At 43.2% G+C, this 24,731-nt stretch overlaps 1 protein-coding gene across 1 annotated transcript in view; it reads left to right on the forward strand.

Moving 5' to 3' along the window:
* The window catches only part of HGD (homogentisate 1,2-dioxygenase), a 200,200-nt gene that overhangs the window by 105,263 nt on the left and 70,206 nt on the right, over positions 1-24,731 (forward strand). Inside the window, exon 6 of the mRNA XM_085621044.1 lies at positions 21,902-21,993. Within this exon, the coding sequence (XP_085477170.1) occupies positions 21,902-21,993 (92 nt within the window). The remainder of the gene's footprint in view (positions 1-21,901; positions 21,994-24,731) is intronic.

Consider the following 24,731-nt stretch of genomic DNA (forward strand, 5'->3'; position numbering starts at 1 on the left):
ATGCACCACAAGCTCAGTCTAGGTTGTGTCTCTTGTGCACCTCAAGCTCAGTCTAGGTTGTCTCTCGTGCACCACAACCTCTTTCTAGGTTGTGTTCCTCGTACACCACAAGCTCAGTCTAGATTGTGTCTCTCATGCACTACCAGCTCAGTCTAGATTGTGTCTCTCATGCACCACAAGCTCAGTCCAGGTTGTGTCTCTCATGCACCACAAGCTCAGTCTAGGTTGTCTCTCAAGCACCACAAGCTCAGTCTAGCTTGTGTCTCACATGCACCACAAGCTCCGTCTAGGTTGTGTCTCTCATGCACCACAAGCTCAGTCTAGTTTGTGTCTCTCATGCACCACAACCTCAGTCTAGGTTGTGTCTCTTGTGCACCACAACCTCAGTCTAGGTTGTCTCTCGTGCACCACAACCTCTTTCTAGGTTGTTTTCCTTGTGCACCATAAGCTCAGACTAGATTGTGTCTCTCATGCACCACAAGCTCAGTCTAGATTGTGTCTCTCATGCACCATAAGCTCAGTCCAGGTTGTGTCTCTCATGCACCACAAGCTCAGTCTAGGTTGTCTCTCATGCACCACAAGCTCAGTCTAGCTTGTGTCTCACATGCACCACAAGCTTCGTCTAGGTTGTGTCTCTCATGCACCACAAGCTAAGTCGAGGTTGTGTTGATAGAGATCAGGGTATCAAAAATATGCCCACTACCACAGATAGAGTAATCTCACAGTTACACGCACATACATTCATCATACGCTAGGGCCCATTTCACTAACATACGCTCAAATACTCTACCAGCAATAAACCTGTGGGAAGAAAACTCCTAAACCACCCTGCATCTATATCTAAGCGATAGGACCTGATTATAGTGGTTGTCCCTAAACATACTCTATAATCTATACAACAATAATCAAAAATGTACACAATAATTGACAAGAAAGAATATTCAAAACCATGTTTAAAAGTTATATTGCTTTATCTAAAATTAGTCAAAGTAAATCAATCAGAATAAATCATTTCTCATAGTTACCTATTCTAACTAAGTGTCAGAACGGGTCAGGACCAGTCTCTCGGTAAAGTCTCTTGGGACAGAGTCCTCAGCATCGAACCTCAGCAACGCGTGAAGGTGGCCAAAAGAGTGGGGAGAGCCCTCCCTAAACTAACAGTTTTTATAATGGAAAATACAATAGAAACACACATAAAGTTGGCTGAATAAACTGTATCACTGAGCAAAACGAGAAGGAAGAAATGTAACTTGCTACATCTGGAAATCTCCGCTCAGGAAAAGTCACAAGGCATAAACTACGGAACAGGAACCAAGGAAATAAAACATGTAACACTTTTAATCCGATTTCTCCTCGGCCATCGAGCCACAGTTCAGAGTTTCCCTCTAAGGCTCCTTTGTCCTTTGAGAAAGCCAAGGACACTTTCACTTTTCTTGGAGTACACCCAAAGCTGCTGCCGTCCTCATGGAAAATTTCATAGAAGGGCTATGGTCAGTTGTCTTCAACCTTTTTCCAGCAGGGGTCTCCCTTGCCACATCACAGAAATATTCACTCGAGGCCAGGCTCTCAAATCAGCCATCATGGATTAGGCCTCCATAGGCCACAATAGACCATCTCAATTTAAAAGAAATAAAAACAACGTTACTACAGCATAATGATTAAACAGTGTTAACCCCACTAATACCCTTATGTGTATGCATTTATCTAGCTTTGCGACATAAAAAGCATTAATTCTGACAGCGTTTTGTGCTCAAAATAAATAGCACACAGCAACGTTTAAACATGAAAACCTGCACGTTATTGTAAATACACGAACAGCACAAATAAGCTAACCCTCATGTAACTTTCTCTTGTGTTAGGACAAACGAGTTGATTAGTAAAACATACTTGCACAAGACAAATAATTAATTGTTAATTATTAATAAAATTAATAAAACGCATAGACATGCCAGAGCTTCAAAAGCCCCAGAATTTTCTAAAAGAAAACTCTGCTCCAGCAATCCCCCCTTTGGTGATTTTATCACCAAATAAACCCCAAAAAAAAAATAGTGAAAATTTAGTCCCATTTTAGGAAATCAGAAATGTCTCTTCCCTTTAGACAACATTAAACACCAGTCACTCTTTCATCATCTCTCTTTGTCTCTAAATAAACACTTTCCCTCAATTCTTCTAGTTCAATCTCTTCTGGTTCTCTTTTCGAAAGTTTCGAATTCTTGTTTTTCTTTTCACTTTTCAATTTTTCTTTCCCTCTCCTGTTTTTACAACACACACACACCAATCTTGGTATCAGTAAAGCAACAATTATACAAGACAAAGGAAACAATATTCTACCTATAATAGTACTACCTATTTTTGCAATAAAATCCTTAACAGCTATCATTTTATTAGCTAGTTTAGTCCATAAACTCCCAGTTTCAAGTGGTACTAATTCTTCATGCAAATCAGTAATATTTTTGATATAGACCTTCAGGTCTTTACTTTCGTCAGGAATGTAAGTGCAACAATGTTGAACTTTCAAAATTCCACAAACTCCACCCTCCTTAGCCAAAAGAATATCAAGGGCAAGTCGATTTTGCATTGACATGGCACGTACGGCACTTAATTCCGTATTCACCAAAAGAAACCCTCCTGCGGTATTTGTCGATAAGCGATCAACCACTGTGGACAGTTTCCGGATTCCATAAGCATTTAAAGAAATTCCCACTGCTGGAATCAAAACCCCAAAAATATCACCCACAATTTCAGACCAAGTTTCTCTCTTAAAACGTGTTAATAGGTTAATGTCTTCTACATCTTTTACTTTATCCGTATGAAAAATCTTAGGAAAAACCAGGCCCACATAACATGTGCCATACCAATGGTCAGGCAACTTGTAATAAGCCTTGTTCCCACAAACATAGTATACTCCTGGAAAAATCGTATCTTCTCCACCTCTGAAACCCCAACCTGTCGCAATGAAGTATGTATCATGGCACTCACTAGTTCCCACAAAATATGTATCATATTGGGATTTCCTTCTGGTAATGCATAGTTTACCCTTCTGCGGTGCATCTAGAGCCAAAGTTGGACTAGCCCCATTCCTCAATTCTTTTCCCATCTCAATGTCCCAAATTGTCTCACTCACTTCATATTTTCCCCCTTTCTCATGCATGTTCAATCTCCTTTCTTCTACCATATCCAGGAAAGCTCTCTCCTCTTCTTTCAAATTGCAAGTTAAGTTATTCTTAAAAATGTAATCTAATGTTAGTCCTTTTTCTTCAATAAAAATTTCACCAAAAGTGTTAGCTTCTTTAGCTGGATTCAGCTCTTTGTTCATTGGCAAGTGCCCAAAAATACTATCTCTGTTAGACATCTTATAATCTATTTTCCCTAACAAATAAAAAACACTACTTAAAATACTACAAGAAATACCATATGTAGCTGGCAAATGGTGATAAGTAACACCTTCTGAAACAGATGCAGGTAATTGCATGCAGACATAGCAATCCCTCACTTCCATCGTCTTCACATATTCATATAACAGTTTAGAAAAAACATTACTAGAAAAATTATTAATTGACCTATCTTTGTGTATGTAACTACTACTTCTAATTGGGACTACTTTTTGTGAATTCTTTTCTACATTAGTCCCATTTTCTATATTCATTCCAAATTCTACTCTAAAAGTAACTAATAAAATTAAAACACCCCATAGAAGCATTAATAATCCAGTACAACAGCAGCACATTTTGCACCACCTCTTTAAAAAGGCACATCTATTTCTATTCTCCTCTATGTTAGCCATTTTAGTTTAGCTTCTACTACTCCACTACTGTTTGAACTTCTTCAATTCTTCAGCAACTCTTCAGCTTTCAGTTTATCCAAATGATCTCCTTGTTCACTTGATCCAAGTGAATCTTTCTTTCACTCAGTTTGGATACTTGTCATTCTTCACTTCAATTTCTTCAACATCAAACTGTATCAGATCTCCAACGTCGGAATCCTCAGTACTCGACTCTTCTCCAATGTCAGTCAAGAGTACTTTCAGAATTTCACCAGTATCTTCCTCAACCACTTTTCTCAAGACCACTTCCGGATTATCTCGAGTCACTGTTTCTTCTTTTCCTTCTTCAGACAGTGTCACATAAGACCATTCCGGTGATCTGTACTTTTGGTTGGGTCTTTTAACTCTTCTTATTTCTACTGGTTCTTTCGATTTTTTTGATTCTTTTTCTTCAGCTCTCGAAGTTTGGCTTGATACTTCATTCACTTGTTCAGCTTTTGATTAATTTGCTCTTATTACTCTGTATCTCACCCTTTTCACTCGGTTGTTAGGCCAACGATCTCCTTTCACAACCTTTTTCGGCCTCAATTCTTTAACACTCTTCTCTCCAATCGAAGTTCTCTTTCTCAGAACTCGACCTTCTGTTTGTTCATCTTCATCATCTGTTTCAAGTGCCTCTTGTTTCCGTTTCCCAGTAGCTTTTCTTTTCTCTACAGATTTTTTCACCACTGTTTGAGACTTCCCTACTTCTGTCCCTCCTCGGGTCTCCGACACGCAATCTTCTTGCTGTCTACTTGTCCTTTCACCTAGCTCCTCATCAATGTTCCCTACACCTCCTCGGGGGTCTTCCGCAATCTGTCCCTCTCTATCTTCTTCTGACACTGTTTCTTCAAGAATAATCTTAAGTGGTTCTTCAATCTCCTCCTCTTCTGATTCAGGAGTGGGTTCTATGTGTTTTCTTTTTTCTTTTCTTTTACTCCCACTGCTACTTGAAACTTCAGGCTCTGTAACAGAATTCGATTTTCCCTCTGATACTCGCAGTGAATCTCTTGAAGCTCTCTCTGCTTCTTTTCTCACTGATTCCGTATCTTCAGGATCTTCACCATCACTGGAATCTGACTCTTCATAATACTCTTTGCCAGTTCCCTCTCTCGGGCTTGGAACTCTCAGAGTATGACTTGCATGTACCCAGTGCTTCACTCCAACACACTTTACTGCAGTCGTTGTAGTCAGAATAACTTGTCTCGGCCTTCCCCACCTTGGAATCAAGCAATTTCTTCTTCTGTGCACCTTAATCCTTACCCAGTCACCTGGACTCAGATCATGGGCTTGCTTCTTCTCAAGTGTGGTAGCTTCTTCTCCAATCTGGTGAAACACAGAATGAACTGCGTCAGCCAGGCCTTTACAGTAATCCAAAATCATGTCATCAGTTATTGACACCAACTTATTCACAGGCAAGAATGCATGGCGCATAGCACGTCCCATGATTATTTCATGCGGGCTCAAACCAGTAGTTCTATCTGGAGTAGATCTCATTGTCATCAGAACAAGAGGTAATACATCTGGCCATTTCATGCCAGTGGCTAAACACATTTTTCCAATTCTATTCTTGATTGTGCCATTGATCTGCTCAACCACACCAGAAGCCTCTGGTCGATATGCACAATGTAACTTCTGCTGTATTTTCAATGCTTCACAAATCAAACCAATGAGTTCATTTTGAAAGTGTCCACCTCTGTCAGACTCAACTGTAACTGGAAACCCGTACCTAGGAATCAACTCTCTTAACAGTAACTTTGCCACTGTTAATCCATCATTTCTTCTAGTCGGGTAAGCTTCCACCCACCTTGAAAACAAACAGACTACCACTAGAACATACCTCAGTCTGTTCACTTGGGGCATCTCAATAAAATCAATTTGCATTCTTGTAAAAGGACCTCCTTCTCTGCCAATTGTCCCTAGACTCACCACTGTCTTTTTCCCTGTGTTAAATTGCTGACAAATTAAACACCTTTGACAGATGCTCTCCGCAATTGTCCTAAACTTTGCATTGTACCAGGTTTGCTTAAAGGACCTTACCATCGCGTCCCTCCCCAGATGTCCCTGGCCATGATACATCCTTGCCATTGACGACAAAATTGAGTTAGGCATCACTGGTCTGCCATCTCTGTAGACCCAAACATGGTCTGTTTCTCTTGGAGCACAACCTGCTTTAACCCAATCTTGTTTTTCATCCTCTCCTGCCTCATCTTGTAACTGCTTTACCTCATCCCACGTTTCTAGGACATTAGTAAACATCACAGAAAGGAGAGACATTTCTTCCATCCTACTCCTGTTAATAGATTGGTTTGTTTTAGCGCAATACTGCGCCACATCGTTGGCAAACCTGTTACCAACAGTGATAAAATCATCCCCTGAACCATGTGCGGCACATTTTACAACCGCTAACTCCTTAGGCAGCTGTATCGCCTCAAGCAATTTTCCAATCAACTCAGCATTCTTTATCGGAGTTCCACCCGATGTCAAGAAACCTCTTTGTAGCCACAGTTGGCCAAAGTCATGCACCACTCCAAATCCATACTGACTATCAGTCAACACGGTTGTTCTCAAGTCTTTCCCAATCTCACAAGCTTTTGTCAATGCCACTAGTTCAGCAACTTGCGCAGATTTCACTCCTTTCAATGGTGATGCTTCCATGACTTCTGAAACTTTGCACACTGCATATGCTGCACATAGCACACCATTATCATTTCTCAGGCATGATCCATCCACAAACAACACATGATCATTCTCAGGTAAGGGAATATCCCTTATGTCTGGTCTCGGTTTTGTACAGTACTCAAGCACATCCAAACAATCATGATCATCTTCCATCTTTATACCCACATTTTCAATATCCGGCAAGAGTGTCGCTGGATTCACATTCACACATCTCTCAAGAGTCACATTTGATGCTCCCAGAATCACTTTTTCATACTTAGTCAACCGACTATGTGACATATGCTGAGTTCTGCTTCTTGTCAAAAGAATTGCCACATTGTGAGGTACGAATACCCTTACAGGATACCCCATTATGATCCCCTCACTCTGTTCCAGGCTTCTGCATGTCGCAGCTACAGCTTTCAGACAACCTGGTAACCCCACGGCTACAGTGTCAAGTGTCGATGAGAAGTATGCAATAGGCCTTCTCAATTGCCCATGTTTCTGGATTAACACTGAAAGTGCACATCCATTTCTCTCACTGCAGTACAGTTCAAATTCTTTTTCGTAATCTGGCATACCCAAAGCTGGGGCCTCACACATTTTAGTTTTGAGCTCTTCAAATGCTGCCAATTGTTCTGCATCCAGATCTAACGGATCTGTCATTTCACTTTTTGTCAATTTAATCAATGGCTTTGCTATCAGGGAAAAATTAATTATCCACTGACGACAATATCCCACCATACCCAGAAACATTCTCACTTCTCTCTGGGTTTTCGGAGCTTTCATTTCTCTGATTATTCTGATCCTGTCAGTAGTCACTTTTCTCAGACCTTTTTCAATATTATGTCCAAGATAATGCACTTCTTTCTTGCAAAATTGCAATTTGGCTGGAGATACCTTTAACCCTCCATCTGCCAGATGATTCAGTAAAGCTATGGTATCCACTTCACAAGCTTCACGTGTCTTTGATGCCACAAGTAGGTCATCAATATATTGTACTAGCACTGAGCTCTCAGGCATGATCAAACTTTCCAACGATTTCTTCAATAACTGATTGAATATCGAAGGACTCTCTGTATACCCCTGTGGGATACGACACCATGCTAAAATACGCTGGCCAAACCTAAATGCAAAAATCGGCTGGCTATCATGATGCAATGGAATTGAAAAGAACGCATGACACAAATCAATCACTGTATACCACTCAGCATCATGTGGAATTTGATACAGAATCACTGATGGATTTGGCACAATGGGACAACATGCCACCACAATTTGATTAACTTTTCTCAGGTCTTGTACGATCCTAAATTTGCCATTGGGCTTTTTCAGTCCCATTATCGGTGAATTACACGGACTACTCAGTAGTTCTCTTAGGACTCCTTGCTGAATCATTTTCTCAATTATAGGAGTTATCCCTTCAATTATTTCAGGTGTCATTTTGTACTGAGGAATGTTAGGATATGTAATTCCTTCTTTCACTGCAATTTTCACTGGATCTACATTATTCATCAATCCCACATCCTCTCCTGTAAAATCCCAAACTGCTCTTTTCACTGTGTCTCTCAGCACTTGAGGCAAATCTTCCGGATTGAACACTGGAAATGCACCAATTAACTCATTTTCTCTATTTTCTAGAGTCATTCGGTAGAAAACATCATCATCTGGTGTCTCAAAAGCTATTCCATCTGGTGTACAAAAAATTGTGCAATTCATTTTACACAATAGGTCCCTACCTAACAGGTTCACTGGACTCGTGTCACAGACAATAAATCTGTGCATGTCTGAAAATTTCCCTATCTGTACTCTTACTGGTTCAGTAAGACGTGTTCTGATTTGTGTATTGGCTACACCAACTACTTGGATTGCTTCATCCGAGAGAGGAAGATTTCTAACATCTGTTGACCTGACAGTTGATCTTGTTGCACCTGTGTCTACCAAAAAAGTAACACCCTCCTCATTTATTTTCCCATCCACAAATGGTCCTGCCTGGTCTATTTCTAGAGTTGCACCAAGTATGCACTCTTCTTCCTCTCCTCGGCACCGTCAATAATCACCCTCAGACTCACTCCCTTCACTCTTTAACAAGTACTGCTGTACTTTGTTAGTACGTCTCGGTTTGTTTACCTGCTCATCATTGAAGAATCCTGAGTCCTGATTGTACTTTTGTACCCCTCTATTCTGCGGTAAGGGCGGTTTTGGCTCTTGACTCTGCTGCTGTCTCACAACTTTCTGCTGTTGTTGCTGCTGGTTATTCCCATCATTCTGCACCTGTTGATTTAAGGATTTACCCTCATTATTCACTAATGGTGGATTAGGACATTCAGATCTCCAATGTCCCAGCTGGCCACAGTTGTGACAAGGGAACTTCTTTTTGGCTTCCTCAAGACTTCCCCTTCCCTTTCCTGCAAATCTCGGTCTATTTCCTCCATTATTTCCTGGATTATTTGCCTGTTCCACTAACTGTGCTTCCTGTCTTTCTGCAACTTTCACTTGTGCCCACATTGCTTTCTCTTTCAGCTTTCTTTGTTTTGCTTCAATTTCATCACTGAAATATTTTGCATGTCTCAGAATCTCATCTACTTTTTTACTCTGCCAATCCACTGTGTGTTCACGAATTCTCTCACCAATTTCAGGTCTAAGACCATATACAAATCTGTATACAAAATGACTCAAATCCTTGTCACCCAGGTGTTCATCTCCACTGAATTGTTTAAAAGCCAGTATCAGCCTCTCGTAAAAAGCATGAACTGATTCTTTTGCTTCCTGTTGTGTTCGATCTATCTTAACCCAGTCTGTCTCTTTTGGAGGAACTTTACTCTTCAGGTATACCATCACCTGATCATACTTCCTCATCACTTCTGGATCTGGTGCCCCTGTTCTTGAATCTCTTGGATATTCCTCAGTAGGCCAACTCACAACTATTTTACACTCAGTCCACAAGTCTGCTGGAACAATTATATCAAACAGACTATTCAGGTCAACCCACAGCACTTTTGACAATTTCACAAACCTATCTACCTGCCTATACCACTCGACGGGCTTTTCTCTCAATCGAGGGAAATCATTCGTAAATGATAAAATATCCTGTCTGGTCCATGGAACATGTACATATCCTCCTCCAGCTTTTTCTCTCATGGGATAATTCTCCACTGGTTTCTCCTTTTCTCTCACTGGAAATGCTGAATAAGTTGTTCTATCCTCAGGTTCCTCTCTTTTCTTATACCACCTATCCTTCCACTTTTCAACATCACCCCATCTACGCAGTAATGCCACCATTTCTTTAATCTGTCCTGTTCTACCAGAAGTATTCAAATTTTCAATGTCTTTCTCAGTGAAATCCATCCTGTACGTTTTCTGCAAAGCCTTTACTCTATCAATGTCAACTCCTTGCTCATTTGCTATTGCTCTTAGTCTATCATGAGTATTTCTTGCTCTCCATGTTATGCTCTTGCACATAAACATTAATTCACCATCATGATGACTCTTCAGGATTTCTGTTGGAACTGTTCCTGTCACAAGTTCTTCTAATTCTATACGTAACTTAACCACATCAATAACTTGTGAATCCTTGTCCTTTTTCTGTAGAACCTTCATCCAATCATTCAAATCGTCAACTGTTATTTCAGCAGTTTTTCTCACTGGAACCACTTTTTTCTGCGGTTCTAAAATCGGCATCCCTGAACAACTAGGTTCACTGACATCCAATAGTTCACTACATGTGTCATGTCTGGTTTGTCTCAGGTCACTTCTCCCTGTCCTTTTATCTGAATCTCCTGAAGGACCAACTGAATTTGTCGATTCATTTGCAATATATGGAATTACCAGTCCTTTCTCACCTGTTCTCTGTTTATCAAACACAGGCATAACTGGACCTATAGTTACAGGCACCGTAACAGCTTCCAGATTCTTCGTTAACTCCCTAATTTTCTCAGCCAATTCTGTTGTCGTCTTTGCTAATTTTCTAGCATTTTCCTCACTACCTCGATTCTCTCTCTCCCTGAAAGAACTACTACCTCTTGATTCAGGTGTCATTTTTTCTTTCTCAACTGTATCTCTTATCGGAGAAACAACTGGTGTACTCTCGTCTGGTTCTGTTCTATATGGAGGTGGTCTCTTGTAAATCATGTCATTTAAGACCTCATCCTCATATTCTCCATACCTTCTCATATCTGACTCAGAAGCTCTTTCTGTCGAAGGAGCAGAAGCTTCAACTGTTCTCATTGGATATAATCCCTCTGACATACAAGCATCTCGCCATCTTTTCATTCGATCATGATGTGTTTCACGATCATGTCTCCTCCCAAACATGTACCTATAATACCCTCCAGACCTTTGCTTTTCTCGGTCATGAACTTCCTCTTCCCATTCCACTAAAGCCTCGAACTGTGTAGGTCTCGGCTTCGGGTCTAAGCATAACATCTTTTCCCGTAAGTTTCTCAACACGGCCAAATTAAATGAACCATGTTCTGGAAATGCTAGAACACCATCTTCTTTAGGATACTTAACCCAATTCTGCAACCATATACAGGTATGCAATCCATATTTCACAGCCATGAAGGATGCAGGTGTTTTCGCTGGAGGTAACAACTCACCCTCTCTTGTTTTAACCTCTTTATCCTTACTAAACCACTTTTTAACTTTTCCAAAGAAGGTCTTTTTCTTTTTCTCTTCTTGGTAATACATTTTAGCAAGCGCTTATCAAACTCTCTACTCTCTCCGTATTATAAATGTACAATACGAGTTTCTCAACCAATAGCAGCGCGACTCACACTAACGCACCAATCCTGGAGCGTCTACGTCACTAAACAGCTCTTCCAATCCCTGCGCGACTCACACTAACGCGCCAACCCCAGCGCGAACCCTATTCTGATTCACTATCCAATCAGTGCGCGGACCTTCTGACGTCAACAGTCGCTGCAGTCTCTGTCTCCTGTCTCTGTCACTCGTCTACCCCTCCTTTACAAAACTCTCAGTAGACTTCGTGTGTCAAAACTTCTACAAAATCTATTAGTTACAACATAAAAACATCTCCATTGTCTGCTTCGCTAACCACAGAATAGTAAAAGAGAGTCTATTTCTCAAAAATCAACAACTTTCATACATCGCATAACTGTTTCCTCTAGGACTTATCCAAAGAGTCTTACAGTCAATAAATGTATATGCATTCACGCACATTCACACGAGAAAAATATAGTACATGCACACAGAATCCTGCTTCTCGAGAACAGCACAACCTGTCTCTGTACAGAATTATAACTCAACAACTAAGCAGCTTACCTCTGCCCAGTTCCTCAAACAAGCTCAGAGAATACCTATTACTCTTCCCGCGATAAGCTTTAACGGCAATCCTTACGGATCCCTGGGACTTAAGACCAGAGTTTCATAGATAACCTTCACTACGATACACACTCCTTATATACCAGAAATATCTAATAGTAACATACGACAATGTCACTGATTCCGAACCCAGACAATGTGAACGCGCAACTTCAATTGTCACACGTAATTCCTTACAATCCCGTCTTTCCCGAGAGCAGCATATACACCTTCCTCTGCCCTACTACGGAACTGCTTCCACAGCTTCCAAATTCCAGAAGCACTACATATAACTCAACATTACGACTCCAACATATAGTATTAGTACATATACCAACAACATCAAAATAAATCAATAATCAATAAGCCAATATACAAGCAATCTTATCTTATCAGATCAAGACAACCATCTACAACCATCCTCTGCTACCAGAGAAATTGATAGAGATCAGGGTATCAAAAATATGCCCACTACCACAGATAGAGTAATCTCACAGTTACACGCACATACATTCATCATACGCTAGGGCCCATTTCACTAACATACGCTCAAATACTCTACCAGCAATAAACCTGTGGGAAGAAAACTCCTAAACCACCCTGCATCTATATCTAAGCGATAGGACCTGATTATAGTGGTTGTCCCTAAACATACTCTATAATCTATACAACAATAATCAAAAATGTACACAATAATTGACAAGAAAGAATATTCAACACCATGTTTAAAAGTTATATTGCTTTATCTAAAATTAGTCAAAGTAAATCAATCAGAATAAATCATTTCTCATAGTTACCTATTCTATCTAAGTGTCAGAACGGGTCAGGACCAGTCTCTCGGTAAAGTCTCTTGGGACAGAGTCCTCAGCATCGAACCTCAGCAACGCGTGAAGGTGGCCAAAAGAGTGGGGAGAGCCCTCCCTAAACTAACAGATTTTATAATGGAAAATACAATAGAAACACACATAAAGTTGGCTGAATAAACTGTATCACTGAGCAAAACGAGAAGGAAGAAATGTAACTTGCTACATCTGGAAATCTCCGCTTAGGAAAAGTCACAAGGCATAAACTACGGAACAGGAACCAAGGAAATAAAACATGTAACACTTTTAATCCGATTTCTCCTCGGCCATCGAGCCACAGTTCAGAGTTTCCCTCTAAGGCTCCTTTGTCCTTTGAGAAAGCCAAGGACACTTTCACTTTTCTTGGAGTACACCCAAAGCTGCTGCCGTCCTCATGGAAAATTTCATAGAAGGACTATGGTCAGTTGTCTTCAACCTTTTTCCAGCAGGGGTCTCCCTTGCCACATCACAGAAATATTCACTCGAGGCCAGGCTCTCAAATCAGCCATCATGGATTAGGCCTCCATAGGCCACAATAGACCATCTCAATTTAAAAGAAATAAAAACAACGTTACTACAGCATAATGATTAAACAGTGTTAACCCCACTAATACCCTTATGTGTATGCATTTATCTAGCTTTGCGACATAAAAAGCATTAATTCTGACAGCGTTTTGTGCTCAAAATAAATAGCACTCAGCAACGTTTAAACATGAAAACCTGCACGTTATTGTAAATACACGAACAGCACAAATAAGCTAACCCTCATGTAACTTTCTCTTGTGTTAGGACAAACGAGTTGATTAGTAAAACATACTTGCACAAGACAAATAATTAATTGTTAATTATTAATAAAATTAATAAAACGCATAGACATGCCAGAGCTTCAAAAGCCCCAGAATTTTCTAAAAGAAAACTCTGCTCCAGCAGTGTCTCATGCACCACAAGCTCAGTATAGTTTGTGTCTCTCATGCTCCACAAGCTCAGTCTAGGTTGTCTCTCTCATGCACCACAAGCTCAGTCTAGGTTGTGTCTCTCATGCACCACAAGCTCAGTCGAGGTTGTGTCTCTCATGCACCACAAGCTCAGTCTAGGTTTTCTCTCATGCACCACAAGCTCAGCCTAGGTTGTCTCTCATGCACCACAAGCTCAGTATAGGTTGTCTCTCATGCACCACAAGCTCAGTCTAGGTTGTCTCTCATGCACCACCAGCTCAGTTGAGGTTGTATCTCTCATGCACCACAAGCACAGTCTAGGTTGTGTCTCTCATGCACCACAAGCTCAGTATAGGTTGTCTCGCATGCACCACAAGCTCAGTCTAGGTTGTCTCTCATGCACCACCAGCTCAGTCTAGGTTGTGTCTCACATGCACAACAAGCTCAGTCTAGGTTGTCTATCATGCACCACAAGCTTAGTCTAGGTTGTCTCTCCTGCACCACAAGCTCAGTATAGGTTGTCTCTCATGCACCACAAGCTCAGTCTAGGTTGTCTCTCATGCACCACCAGCTCAGTCTAGGTTGTGTTTCTCATGCACCAGCGCTCAGTATAGGTTGTCTCTCTCATGCACCACAAGCTCAGTCTAGGTTGTCTCTCATGAACCAACAGCTCAGGCTAGGTTGTCTCTCATGCACCACAAGCGCAGTCTAGGTTGTGTCTCTCATGCTCCACAAGCTCAGTCTAGGTTGTGTCTCTCATGCACCACAAGCTCAGTCGAGGTTGTGTCTCTCATGCACCACAAGCTCAGTCTAGGTTGTCTCTCATGCACCACAAGCGCAGTCTAGGTTGTCTCTTGTGCACCACAAGCTCAGTCTAGGTTGTGTCTCTCATGCACCAAAGCTCAGTATAGGTTGTCTCTCTCATGCACCACAAGCTCAGTCTAGGTTGTCTCTCATGAACCACCAGCTCAGGCTAGGTTGTCTCTCATGCACCACAAGCTCAGTCTAGGTTGTGTCTCTCATGCACCACAAGTTCAGTCGAGGTTGTGTCTCTCATGCACCACCAGCTCAGTCTAGGTTGTCTCTCATGCACCACCAGCTCAGTCTAGGTTGTGTCTCTCATGCTCCACAAGCTCAGTCCAGTTTGTGTCTCTCATGCACCACCAGCTCAGTCTAGGTTGTGTCTCTCATGCACCAAAGCTCAGTATAGGTTGTCTCTCTTATGCACCACAAGCTCAGTCTAGGTTGTCTCTCATGAACCACCAGCTCAGGCTAGGTTGTCTCTCATGCACCACAAGCTCAGTCTAGGTTGTCTCTCATGAACCACCAGCTCAGGCTAGGTTGTCTCTCATGCACCACAAGCTCAGTCTAGGTTGTGTCTCTCATGCACCACAAGTTCAGTCGAGGTTGTGTCTCTCATGCACCACCAGCTCAGTCTAGGTTGTCTCTCATGCACCACCAGCTCAGTCTAGGTTGTGTCTCTCATGCTCCACAAGCTCAGTCCAGTTTGTGTCTCTCATGCACCACCAGCTCAGTCTAGGTTGTGTCTCTCATGCACCAAAGCTCAGTATAGGTTGTCTCTCTTATGCACCACAAGCTCAGTCTAGGTTGTCTCTCATGCACCACCAGCTCAGTCTAGGTTGTGTTTCTCATGCACCAGCGCTCAGTATAGGTTGTCTCTCTCATGCACCACAAGCTCAGTCTAGGTTGTCTCTCATGAACCAACAGCTCAGGCTAGGTTGTCTCTCATGCACCACAAGCGCAGTCTAGGTTGTGTCTCTCATGCTCCACAAGCTCAGTCTATGTTGTGTCTCTCATGCACCACAAGCTCAGTCGAGGTTGTGTCTCTCATGCACCACAAGCTCAGTCTAGGTTGTCTCTCATGCACCACAAGCGCAGTCTAGGTTGTCTCTTGTGCACCACAAGCTCAGTCTAGGTTGTGTCTCTCATGCACCAAAGCTCAGTATAGGTTGTCTCTCTCATGCACCACAAGCTCAGTCTAGGTTGTCTCTCATGAACCACCAGCTCAGGCTAGGTTGTCTCTCATGCACCACAAGCTCAGTCTAGGTTGTGTCTCTCATGCACCACAAGTTCAGTCGAGGTTGTGTCTCTCATGCACCACCAGCTCAGTCTAGGTTGTCTCTCATGCACCACCAGCTCAGTCTAGGTTGTGTCTCTCATGCTCCACAAGCTCAGTCCAGTTTGTGTCTCTCATGCACCACCAGCTCAGTCTAGGTTGTGTCTCTCATGCACCAAAGCTCAGTATAGGTTGTCTCTCTTATGCACCACAAGCTCAGTCTAGGTTGTCTCTCATGAACCACCAGCTCAGGCTAGGTTGTCTCTCATGCTCCACAAGCTCAGTCTAGGTTGTGTCTCTCATGCTCCACAAGCTCAGTCTAGGTTGTGTCTCTCATGCACCTCAAGCTCAGTCAAGGTTGTGTCTCGCGTGCCCCACAAGCTCAGTCTAGGTTGTCTCTCATGCCCCACAAGCTTAGTCTAGGTTCTCTCTCTTATGCCCCACAAGCTCAGTATAGGTGATGTCTCTCGTGCACCACAAGCTCAGTCTAGGTTGGGTTCTTTCCTCTAAGCTTAGCAATGCTTTGCCTTCAACTTTACTCGTAACACCATTTTTGTTCCTTTCCTAAACTATATTTTAGTGAAGGCAGTAGGTTTCACTTTTAAGGTGTGCATGAACACGTACGTGCCCACTTACACAAAGTGCTTACGTTCATGGGCTTTCATATAGATGCACATCTTCACCAGTCCAGCAGAGATGCAGGCTCCGATGCACATAACTCAGCACAGGCCTATGGGCATTTGTCTCTTTGCAGTGCAGAGTGCACAGAGTGTTGTGTGTCTGTGGAGACAGGACAATATGCACCAGGCTGCGTAAGGTGATGTGGAGATGGGGCAAACATCGATGCGTAGCAGAGGCACACGACTTTCTGTGTTCTCGAGACTCTCTATGGCATGCATTGGAAGCCACCTGTCAGTTTTCAGTGAGTTTTCAGTGATGTCAGAAAGGGCTCCTGTAGTTCCATACCAGATGTGAGGAGCTTATCAAGTCCCGTATTCTTCTCCATTCTGGAGCTTGTAGTTTTTTTCCATTGTAAACACAGAACTAACAAGTACCAAAATCAATACAAAAAAACATTAAGACTGGATAAGTTACTCACACATAACATTTATGGGAGATATTTTCAGCCATTTTAAGGTTTTCTTTCTAAAGCATTTGTTTGCAGAGGTAGTACTCTGCCTGTGAGTAGATAGAACAGTAGAACAGAAGAACTTGCCTTAGATAGTATGAAGAAGAGAAAACCTGACAGCCTCAGGGTGGGCTTCTCCTCAATGTTTTGCCTGCCTCCCTCCATTTTCTGGTCTCTGTTTTGCTAGCATTAGGACTCAACATGGTTATATTGGTTCATCCCCAATTGGCATATTAAATTTACTTATAAATCCCTAGTGAAGTGGTACCCCTTGTACCCAGGGCCTGTAAATTAAATGCTACTAGTGGGCCTGCAGCTCTGATTGTGCCATCCACTTAAGTTGCCCTTTACCCATGTCTCAGGCCTGCCATTGTAGAGTCCGTGTGTGCAGTTAACACTGTCATATCAACCTAGCAATATAACCCCTTTGCCTGACCAAAACCTTCCTTTTTTATATATAATTCACCCATAAGGTAGGCCTTGGGTAACCCAGAGGGCAGGGTGCAATGTATTTTGAAAGGCAGATGTGACGGAGAGCAACCCCCTGACGGCCACAACGACGGCGGCGACCGACCCAACATGGTCGCCGTCGACACTCCCGGAGTGGACAGAGAGGAGGGACACGGCGGAATCGACCATTGAGGCGGAAGAAGAGTGGAGAGCGAACGGCGAAAAGGAAGAGTGGAGAGCGAACGGAGTAAAGGAAGAAGAGCGGAGCACGAGTGGCGAGGCGAGAGGAGAACGGAGACCGAGCATCAAAGAGGAAGAAGAGTGGAGAGCGGATGGCGAGGAGGAAAGGAAGAATAACGACTGCTCGAGGAGCACTGCTCCTGAGATCGCTGCTCTCCCAAGAAGTGAGGAGACTGGGTCTCCCAACACCACGGCCCTGGAGGGTCGTGGAAGCAGGCAAGTGCCGGGCGCGTATTCATCGTTCTTTAAGGGGTTGTGGGGACGCATGAAGGGCACCAACGAATTGTCACGTACTGTCCCTACACCCTAGGCACATAGGCACAGACGACAGGACCTTGGTGACGGTCAGCACCACCCCACCCCTATGCCAAATAATAACCGGATAAACCAGTAGTCTAAGCCTGTTTTCTTTTCTTCTTTTGTCCCTCCCTTTATGTGCCTGACCCCGCGACTGCCTGTACAAAGATACCGGGGGATACCGAAGAGGCCCAAGTAAAAAGAACCCGCAAGATAGAAACCACGTGTTACTAAGGCCCTCCTACACCTTATGGACTTTCAACATATGTGAAGACAACATATGGAAGCAACTAACAATAAAAGAAGGCTAAAAACAGCTCACCTTATTGTGTCAACCATGCTTGTCCAGGAGAGGGCGGTAGGGTGGAAGCCCACCACAAGGGAAATACAACAGCAGTACATGTACTTTTAAGTTTTACATGTCCTTTTAGCGAACAACTCCCAAAGTTGTTTTTCACTAGTGCCAGGCCTATCTCTCTATAGCATTGTGATTATAATATTACATTTTAGAAGTGTAATTTTCAATCGGGAAGGGATACGACCTCCAAGTCTGGTGTCTCTGGAATGACAATTTAAAATCACAACTTATGGTGAAGTCAGATTTTAAATGGAAATTCAGAAAATTGCCCTTTCAGAAAGTTGGCATTTTCTTACTTTAGCCATTTGGTACCTGCTGCCTGTCTCTGATCACTTGTCTAGGGTTGGTGACAGCTGGGCTTTGTTTATTCCCTCTTGACAGTCACACACAATGGGAGCTTAGGTGTGACTTGAATTGCCATCTTGGGAAGATGGTAGGAAGGAGCTGGACCCAGCCTCACTTACACCTTAATAGGTTGTGTCTTGTCCCCACAGAAAGGGCTGCATACTCCCCGTAGTGAGTCTGAAGCCAGGGGAGGAAGGGCAGGACCTCTGTGTACTTCAAAGGCTTGCCTTTGAAGTTTTTTCCACTGCACAGGCCCTACTGGATATAAGTACTGAACCTCTAACACCACCACTTCAGGACAATTTCGGACCTGTGACTTCTCTGCCCGGAAGAACTGCTGTGCTGCTTATGACCTGCCACTCTACTGGACTGCTGCTTGCTGGATTCCTGGCTTGCTGTGTTGCCCTGCTGCTCTTTCTTATCTAGGTGAGAAGGACTTGACATCTATCACTTGAACCCAGAGTGACTCCAAGGGCTGGCTGGCTGACCTCCTGATCTGAAGTCTCAAGGACATAAAAAACTTCTACCCACCCTACTCCTGCACCTGAACTTTGCCATCTGTGAGTCTGTCCCGACAAGCTGTGCAACCCCAGTCCTGACCAATGGAAGTGGGCCTAAGCTGTTTGCTCCATCGGAACCGATGCATCCTCCACTTTGGGTGCAGAATCAACGCATTGTTGCTGTTGAGAGGAACAGAACAGGCGCATCCCCTTCGGAGCTGCCACTGCGGAGCTTTTCCCAGTGCAAGGTCCTCGCATCTACGTCGGCAGCAGCCTCGATGATGAAACTCCGCATCGGAACTGACGCATCATCATGACTGCACAACCCATCTTTGACACCAATCTTCACATCGCAGGCCCCGGCGCCTAGAACCTCGACATCCACGCAGCAGGAAGTCTCACCCTGACCTAGCTGCATCTTGGAACTGATGCATCGCTACTGCTACGTGGAGAAAATTAACGCATCACATGTATTGCGTGGTTAGGAATCAATGCAATGCCCCGCAACCAGGATTTAAGGTACTTTGGTTCAGTAGGCTCAACGGGGTCCCTGTAACCGGCCCATGCTCCATCACGGCCGGCTGGAATTTTTTACTTTGTCCCGGTTCGGCACGACCAGATATCCCTGGTTGGCACTTTTTGCTTTAAAGCACTATTTCACAGTTTAGTCTTTAAAAATTCATAACTCAAGTTCTACTTATTGGACTTTTATCGTTTTTAGTCTTGTTTAATTTATTAAATTAAGTTCTGTTTTTCTAACCTGGTGTGATATCTTTTTGTGTGGTGTTTTCACTGTTTTACTGTTAGGAGTGTTGCACAAATACTTTACACACTGCCTCTAAGTTAAGCCTGACTGTTCTGTGCCAAGCTAACAGAGGGTTAGCAAAGGTTAATTTAGGGTTTTCCTGACACTTATCCTGAATAGGATTGTGGTTGCTGTTTGACTAAGGTTCACACCCCAGTCAACCAACAACCCAATTTCTAACAGTTGTGAAAAAGGGTTCCAGGACAAGAGTGTGCAAGCACATCCCCTCCGATGTGCCAGCTCTGAGTGATGTACAGCAAGAAACAATTTGTATTTTAGGACCCAGAAGAACCAAAGAGCTCCCGACATCTCTAAAGTGTGAGGAAGCCAGGAGGGTGGTTGAGAAAGAGGTGTGGGCTGTCCTCCCAGCAGAGATAACACAGCCTTGTTAGTACTCTTCCCCTCATTCAGTTACCTAGATAATATATATGCTACTCCTCATGCTCTCTTTTTCAACCTCCCTCGTTTGTCTGGTGGCAACCGGCGGTGGCTGGATTTTGTCAACCAGACCGGAGCTTCCATCAAAATACATTGCTTTAACTGTGGTGTGGCGAGTCATGCAAATAAGACATGGGTGGAGCTTCGCCCAGGCTCCTGCTTAAGAACCAACATCCTGCATATTTATCTCCTAGAATAGATTGACTTAGAACATGTTATGTACAGCCACAACTTAGGGGGTCATTACGATGACGGCGAGACCGCCACCAACAGGCTGTAGGTGGTGGTCTCACCGCCATCGAAAGGCCATTCCCCGTCCGCACATTACGATGGCTGGCGGTTCCATGGCGGTTGGAAACTCTGACCGCCACTCATCCGACGGGCTTCTTGAGCACGCCGGTGCGGAGGAGAGCCTCCTAACCCCAGCACTGGTGGCGGTGCCTACCAGGCACCACCGTAGGGATTAGGATGTCCCTCCTTGATAGCCTTTCCTTGGTGGTTCACCCGCCATGAAAAACTGGCTGGGATGGACATTGGGGGCCCTTAGCAGGCCTCCCGTCACATTTATTTGGGTGTTGGGAGGCATCTATGGTGCCCTGCTGCATATCCCTGAACCAAGTGACAGGCACCGCATGGTGCATGTCACATAGTACGGGGATATGTAAAACATCCCTGTTTTACGTTGCAGCAATGTAAAAGGTGGCCAATGCGACCACCACGGTGGTGGTCGCATCATAATTGGGCCTGTGGGACCGCCACCTTGTAGGTGGTTAGTCTCAGATGCGATACGATGGCGGACGGACTGAAGTCGTTCCGCTGCCATCGTAATGACCCCCTTAGTTATTACCTGAAACTGTGCAGTCTCAGATAAGCTAGCTGTGTTTTCTACCTCTGTCATTATATGCTTGTGTTATACAGAAAGCTTACAAATAACGTAAAAAAGACTGATATTGCGTGTCTTGGAAGTACACTCCAGTTGTTTCTGTGAATAAAACCTAGCTCAGATAAGTTCTCTATGGCAAGTAATGTAAGTAACGTCTCTCTTCAAACTATAGTTTTACCACTTAGAGGTCGCCTGGTGTCTTAACCTTCAAATGAAAAAAAAGACTAGCCTTGATGTATGGGGTGACTCTGTTTGTCCAGAATGAATTCATGTGGGCCTGCAGATTCAGCTAGATTTACTTCCCACACCTAACAAGTCTAATTGTCTAGAAATAATTAAGGCTAAGAAAAAGCATGTGCATTTTAGCACAAGAAGGCTCATATTCTGGTGCCATTTCAGAGGGACGGAATAAAGCTACATATAGTTAGGTAAAATGTTTGTGAAAATAGGGGAAGGGTGTATTTATTTATTATATAGCTTGACCAAAGAAGGACTATAACCCCATGTGTTGATGGATCAGGCCTAACACACCGAACTATATAAGAGCTGTGCCTCTGTGGAATGCCTGGGTGGAGTTCAGTGGTGTTTACTTTGGTTTATGGAGGAAAAACGCTTTTATTACACTACTCAAACTCTGTGGGAAATCCCAGGGAGTTGGCAAATGCAAACCTCTTGTCTCGGATGGTGATTTAGTTTTATATTTTTAGAGAGGGAATCAGTGGCTACTTTCTCTTGTTCCAGGTAAGTAACTTCCCTGTACCTTGTATGGTGATTGTTGTGGTCACTCATCAGACCTTCTTGCCCTGCTTCTCTTTAGGGATTGCACACCCTGTGTGGTGCTGGAGAGCCCAGGTCACGCAACGGGATCGCTGTTCACATCTACGTCTGCAACTCCCCCATGGTGGACAAGTACGTATGGGACGGTGATGGAGGGGCTAGTGCAGTGTGCAACGTGCTTAAAATTCAATGAGCAGCACACCATTTAGTATACGGAGGGGCTTGTATTTCTTATGTATTGGATTGTATTCATGTAGTTTTAGCATTTCTAACAACAATTTTGAAATGTGTTGCAACTTACAATGTAGATGTTAAAAGAGACCATTTACACAGGATACGTAAAGAGTGTGAGCAGATCTGTGAGTTCACAGGACATACTCATTGCTTTTGGTGACGTTCACAAGTAAAGGCAAGTCTCTGTCAGTGGGGTACACCATGTGTATACATTCCAAAAGAAAATGGGGGTCATGAGAAAAATTGCCTGGCGCCTCACTCCTCCAGCACCAAACCCCACTGGTGCAGCCCACATTGATTGTGCCTGAATGGTAGGAAACTTACTCCTCAATCATCAAGAAAGTAGATGTTCCCAATCACGATGTAGTCAAATGCTTTATTAATTTTGTTTCCTTTATTCCATATTTGAATTTAAAAGAAATAATCTTCAATCACAAGACCGCCACTCAGCCAACTCGTGTTTCGACGTACCAACTCTTTTTCAAGGCCAGTATACAAATCCAGCATTCAGCATCCAAAATAGCAGCTCCTCCAATCTCACATGGCATCAAGAGCATTCTCATATTTTCTTCAAACAAATGCGCTCTTCCGCAGCAAAACACCAAAAAAAAGAGAGCCCTTCTACAAGGCTACAGTGAGGGAGACTGCTTCAAATGATTCTCATCCAATGGCACATGTAAATTTATCTGAAGTCTAATAAAAGAAACCTGTAGTCTCTTCCCCTTAAAATCTGCACAGGCTGGAAAACTGGTGTGTTTACTTCCATCCTGCAATACGTGCACTTTGTCCTGTGTGACTCAGAAACCACATGCATGGCCAAAGTTGCTTCTTTAGAACATCCACAGACACTATTTTATTTATTCTGAGTTTTATAAAGCGCATACATGACCTGGGGTTACCAGCGCTCCGCACAGTATACAAGATAATAACAGGTTACAGTTCAAGGATAAATGCAATGTGGGAAAATATGTACAAGACTTGGATGCAAGAGAGAGAGGGAGAATCAGTTCAATGCCCTGGAGGGGATCAGGGATAATGACTGGTCAGTTCATTAGATATCCTTTGAACTCTTTTGTTGAAAGAATCAAAGGAGTGTTTGTGCGAATCTCTGGAGGTAGTGAATCCAGACCCTTGGAACGGATCCAGTGAAGGAGCATGAGTGGAATCTCTCTTTCTTGAATCTAGGCGGTCCAAGGTGTAGCGTGTCTGATCTGCACACGGGGCGGCCTCCAGAGAGGAGGTCGTTTACAGGGCAGGTATTAAGGGGCCCCAATATGAAGTGCTTTATGAGAAATGCAAGCCAATTTGAAAGTGCTCCGGGCTTCAATCGGGAGACATTTGAGAGTGATCAATAAGAGAGTAATATGACCAAAGCCTATGGCTCCTGAGACTAACCTGGCAGCCGCATTGGCTGTGGCCTTCATGGGTACGACATGAGACAGCGACATGCCAGCTGGAATCACTTTACCGTAATCAAGCCTAGAGGTTACAAGCACATGCACCGCCACATTTGGAAGTCAACCTTTTTTAGAAGTTTGAGTTGGTATATGGGGCTTATGGGTGTGACGTTCATATGAGTAAGTATGTTCATTTTTTTATCAAGTGTAATTCCAATGATATGGTGCAGTCAAATAATTTTGGGAGCACAGTTGAGTTTATCAAGGCACTGTAGTCCACCTTCAGTTCCGGAAGCACATTGTGCAGGGGGAAAAATAAGGAGAAATGATGTCTACAGAGGGTTTAACTTTAAGTGATTGATCGATAATCAATATCAAACATTTGTCCAAGGTCAATTTTATTTAAGTACATCATCTAGAGATCAGATGTATAGGCAAAGCTGCATGTCATCCACATACAGATGATATGCAGTATTCGCTTGCTGGAGTATCAGTGCATGGGGAACAGTATAGGATTTGAAGAAGGTGGGAGCAAGAAAGGAACCCTGGGCACAGACTTGACGGACCGGGGATGGGTTGACAAGAAGTCCTTTTGTTTATTTGCTTGTATATTGAGATATGAGGAAAACCAGTTCAGGACTGTGCTATTAATCTCCATACGTGACTTTAGGGTGTTGAGAATAATGTTGTGCTTGACTGTGTGAAAGCCGAGGGAAGATCCATCACAACAAGTAGACCAGATTCTCTTTTGTCAAGAATGGACAGAGCATAATCCATTATATTGAGAATGGCTGTTTCCATACAGCACCAAGCTCTAAACTCTGGCTGGAATTTGTCTGATATGTCAAAGTCTACAATTTGCTGATTGAGTTGAGATAGTTTGCATTTTTCTAGTTCTTTTGCCAGGAAAGATATGTTGGTCACCAGGCGGAAGTTGTTAAAGTCTTGTAGGTCAGCTCTATTTTTCTTGAGGAGCAGTGAAACCTGACCTGATTTCAGGTAATCTTGCATTGCACCTTGAGACAGAGGAGATTGGGCTAGATGTATGATCCGTTTTTGCATGCGCAAATGGGTTTGCGACCCGTTTGCGCAACAAAAACCTACAGGGCCATTTACAAACCCTTTTTACCGAGTCGCAATTTATTTGTGTCTTGCTAAATAGGATTTGCGACTCGCTATTAGGAAGGGGTGTTCCCTTCCTAATAGCGACCCCAAATGCCATGTATGACTGTTTTGCGA

The sequence above is a fragment of the Triturus cristatus genome, chromosome 8 (genome assembly GCF_964204655.1).
Source record: "Triturus cristatus chromosome 8, aTriCri1.1, whole genome shotgun sequence".
In the NCBI taxonomy this organism is placed as follows: domain Eukaryota; kingdom Metazoa; phylum Chordata; class Amphibia; order Caudata; family Salamandridae; genus Triturus; species Triturus cristatus.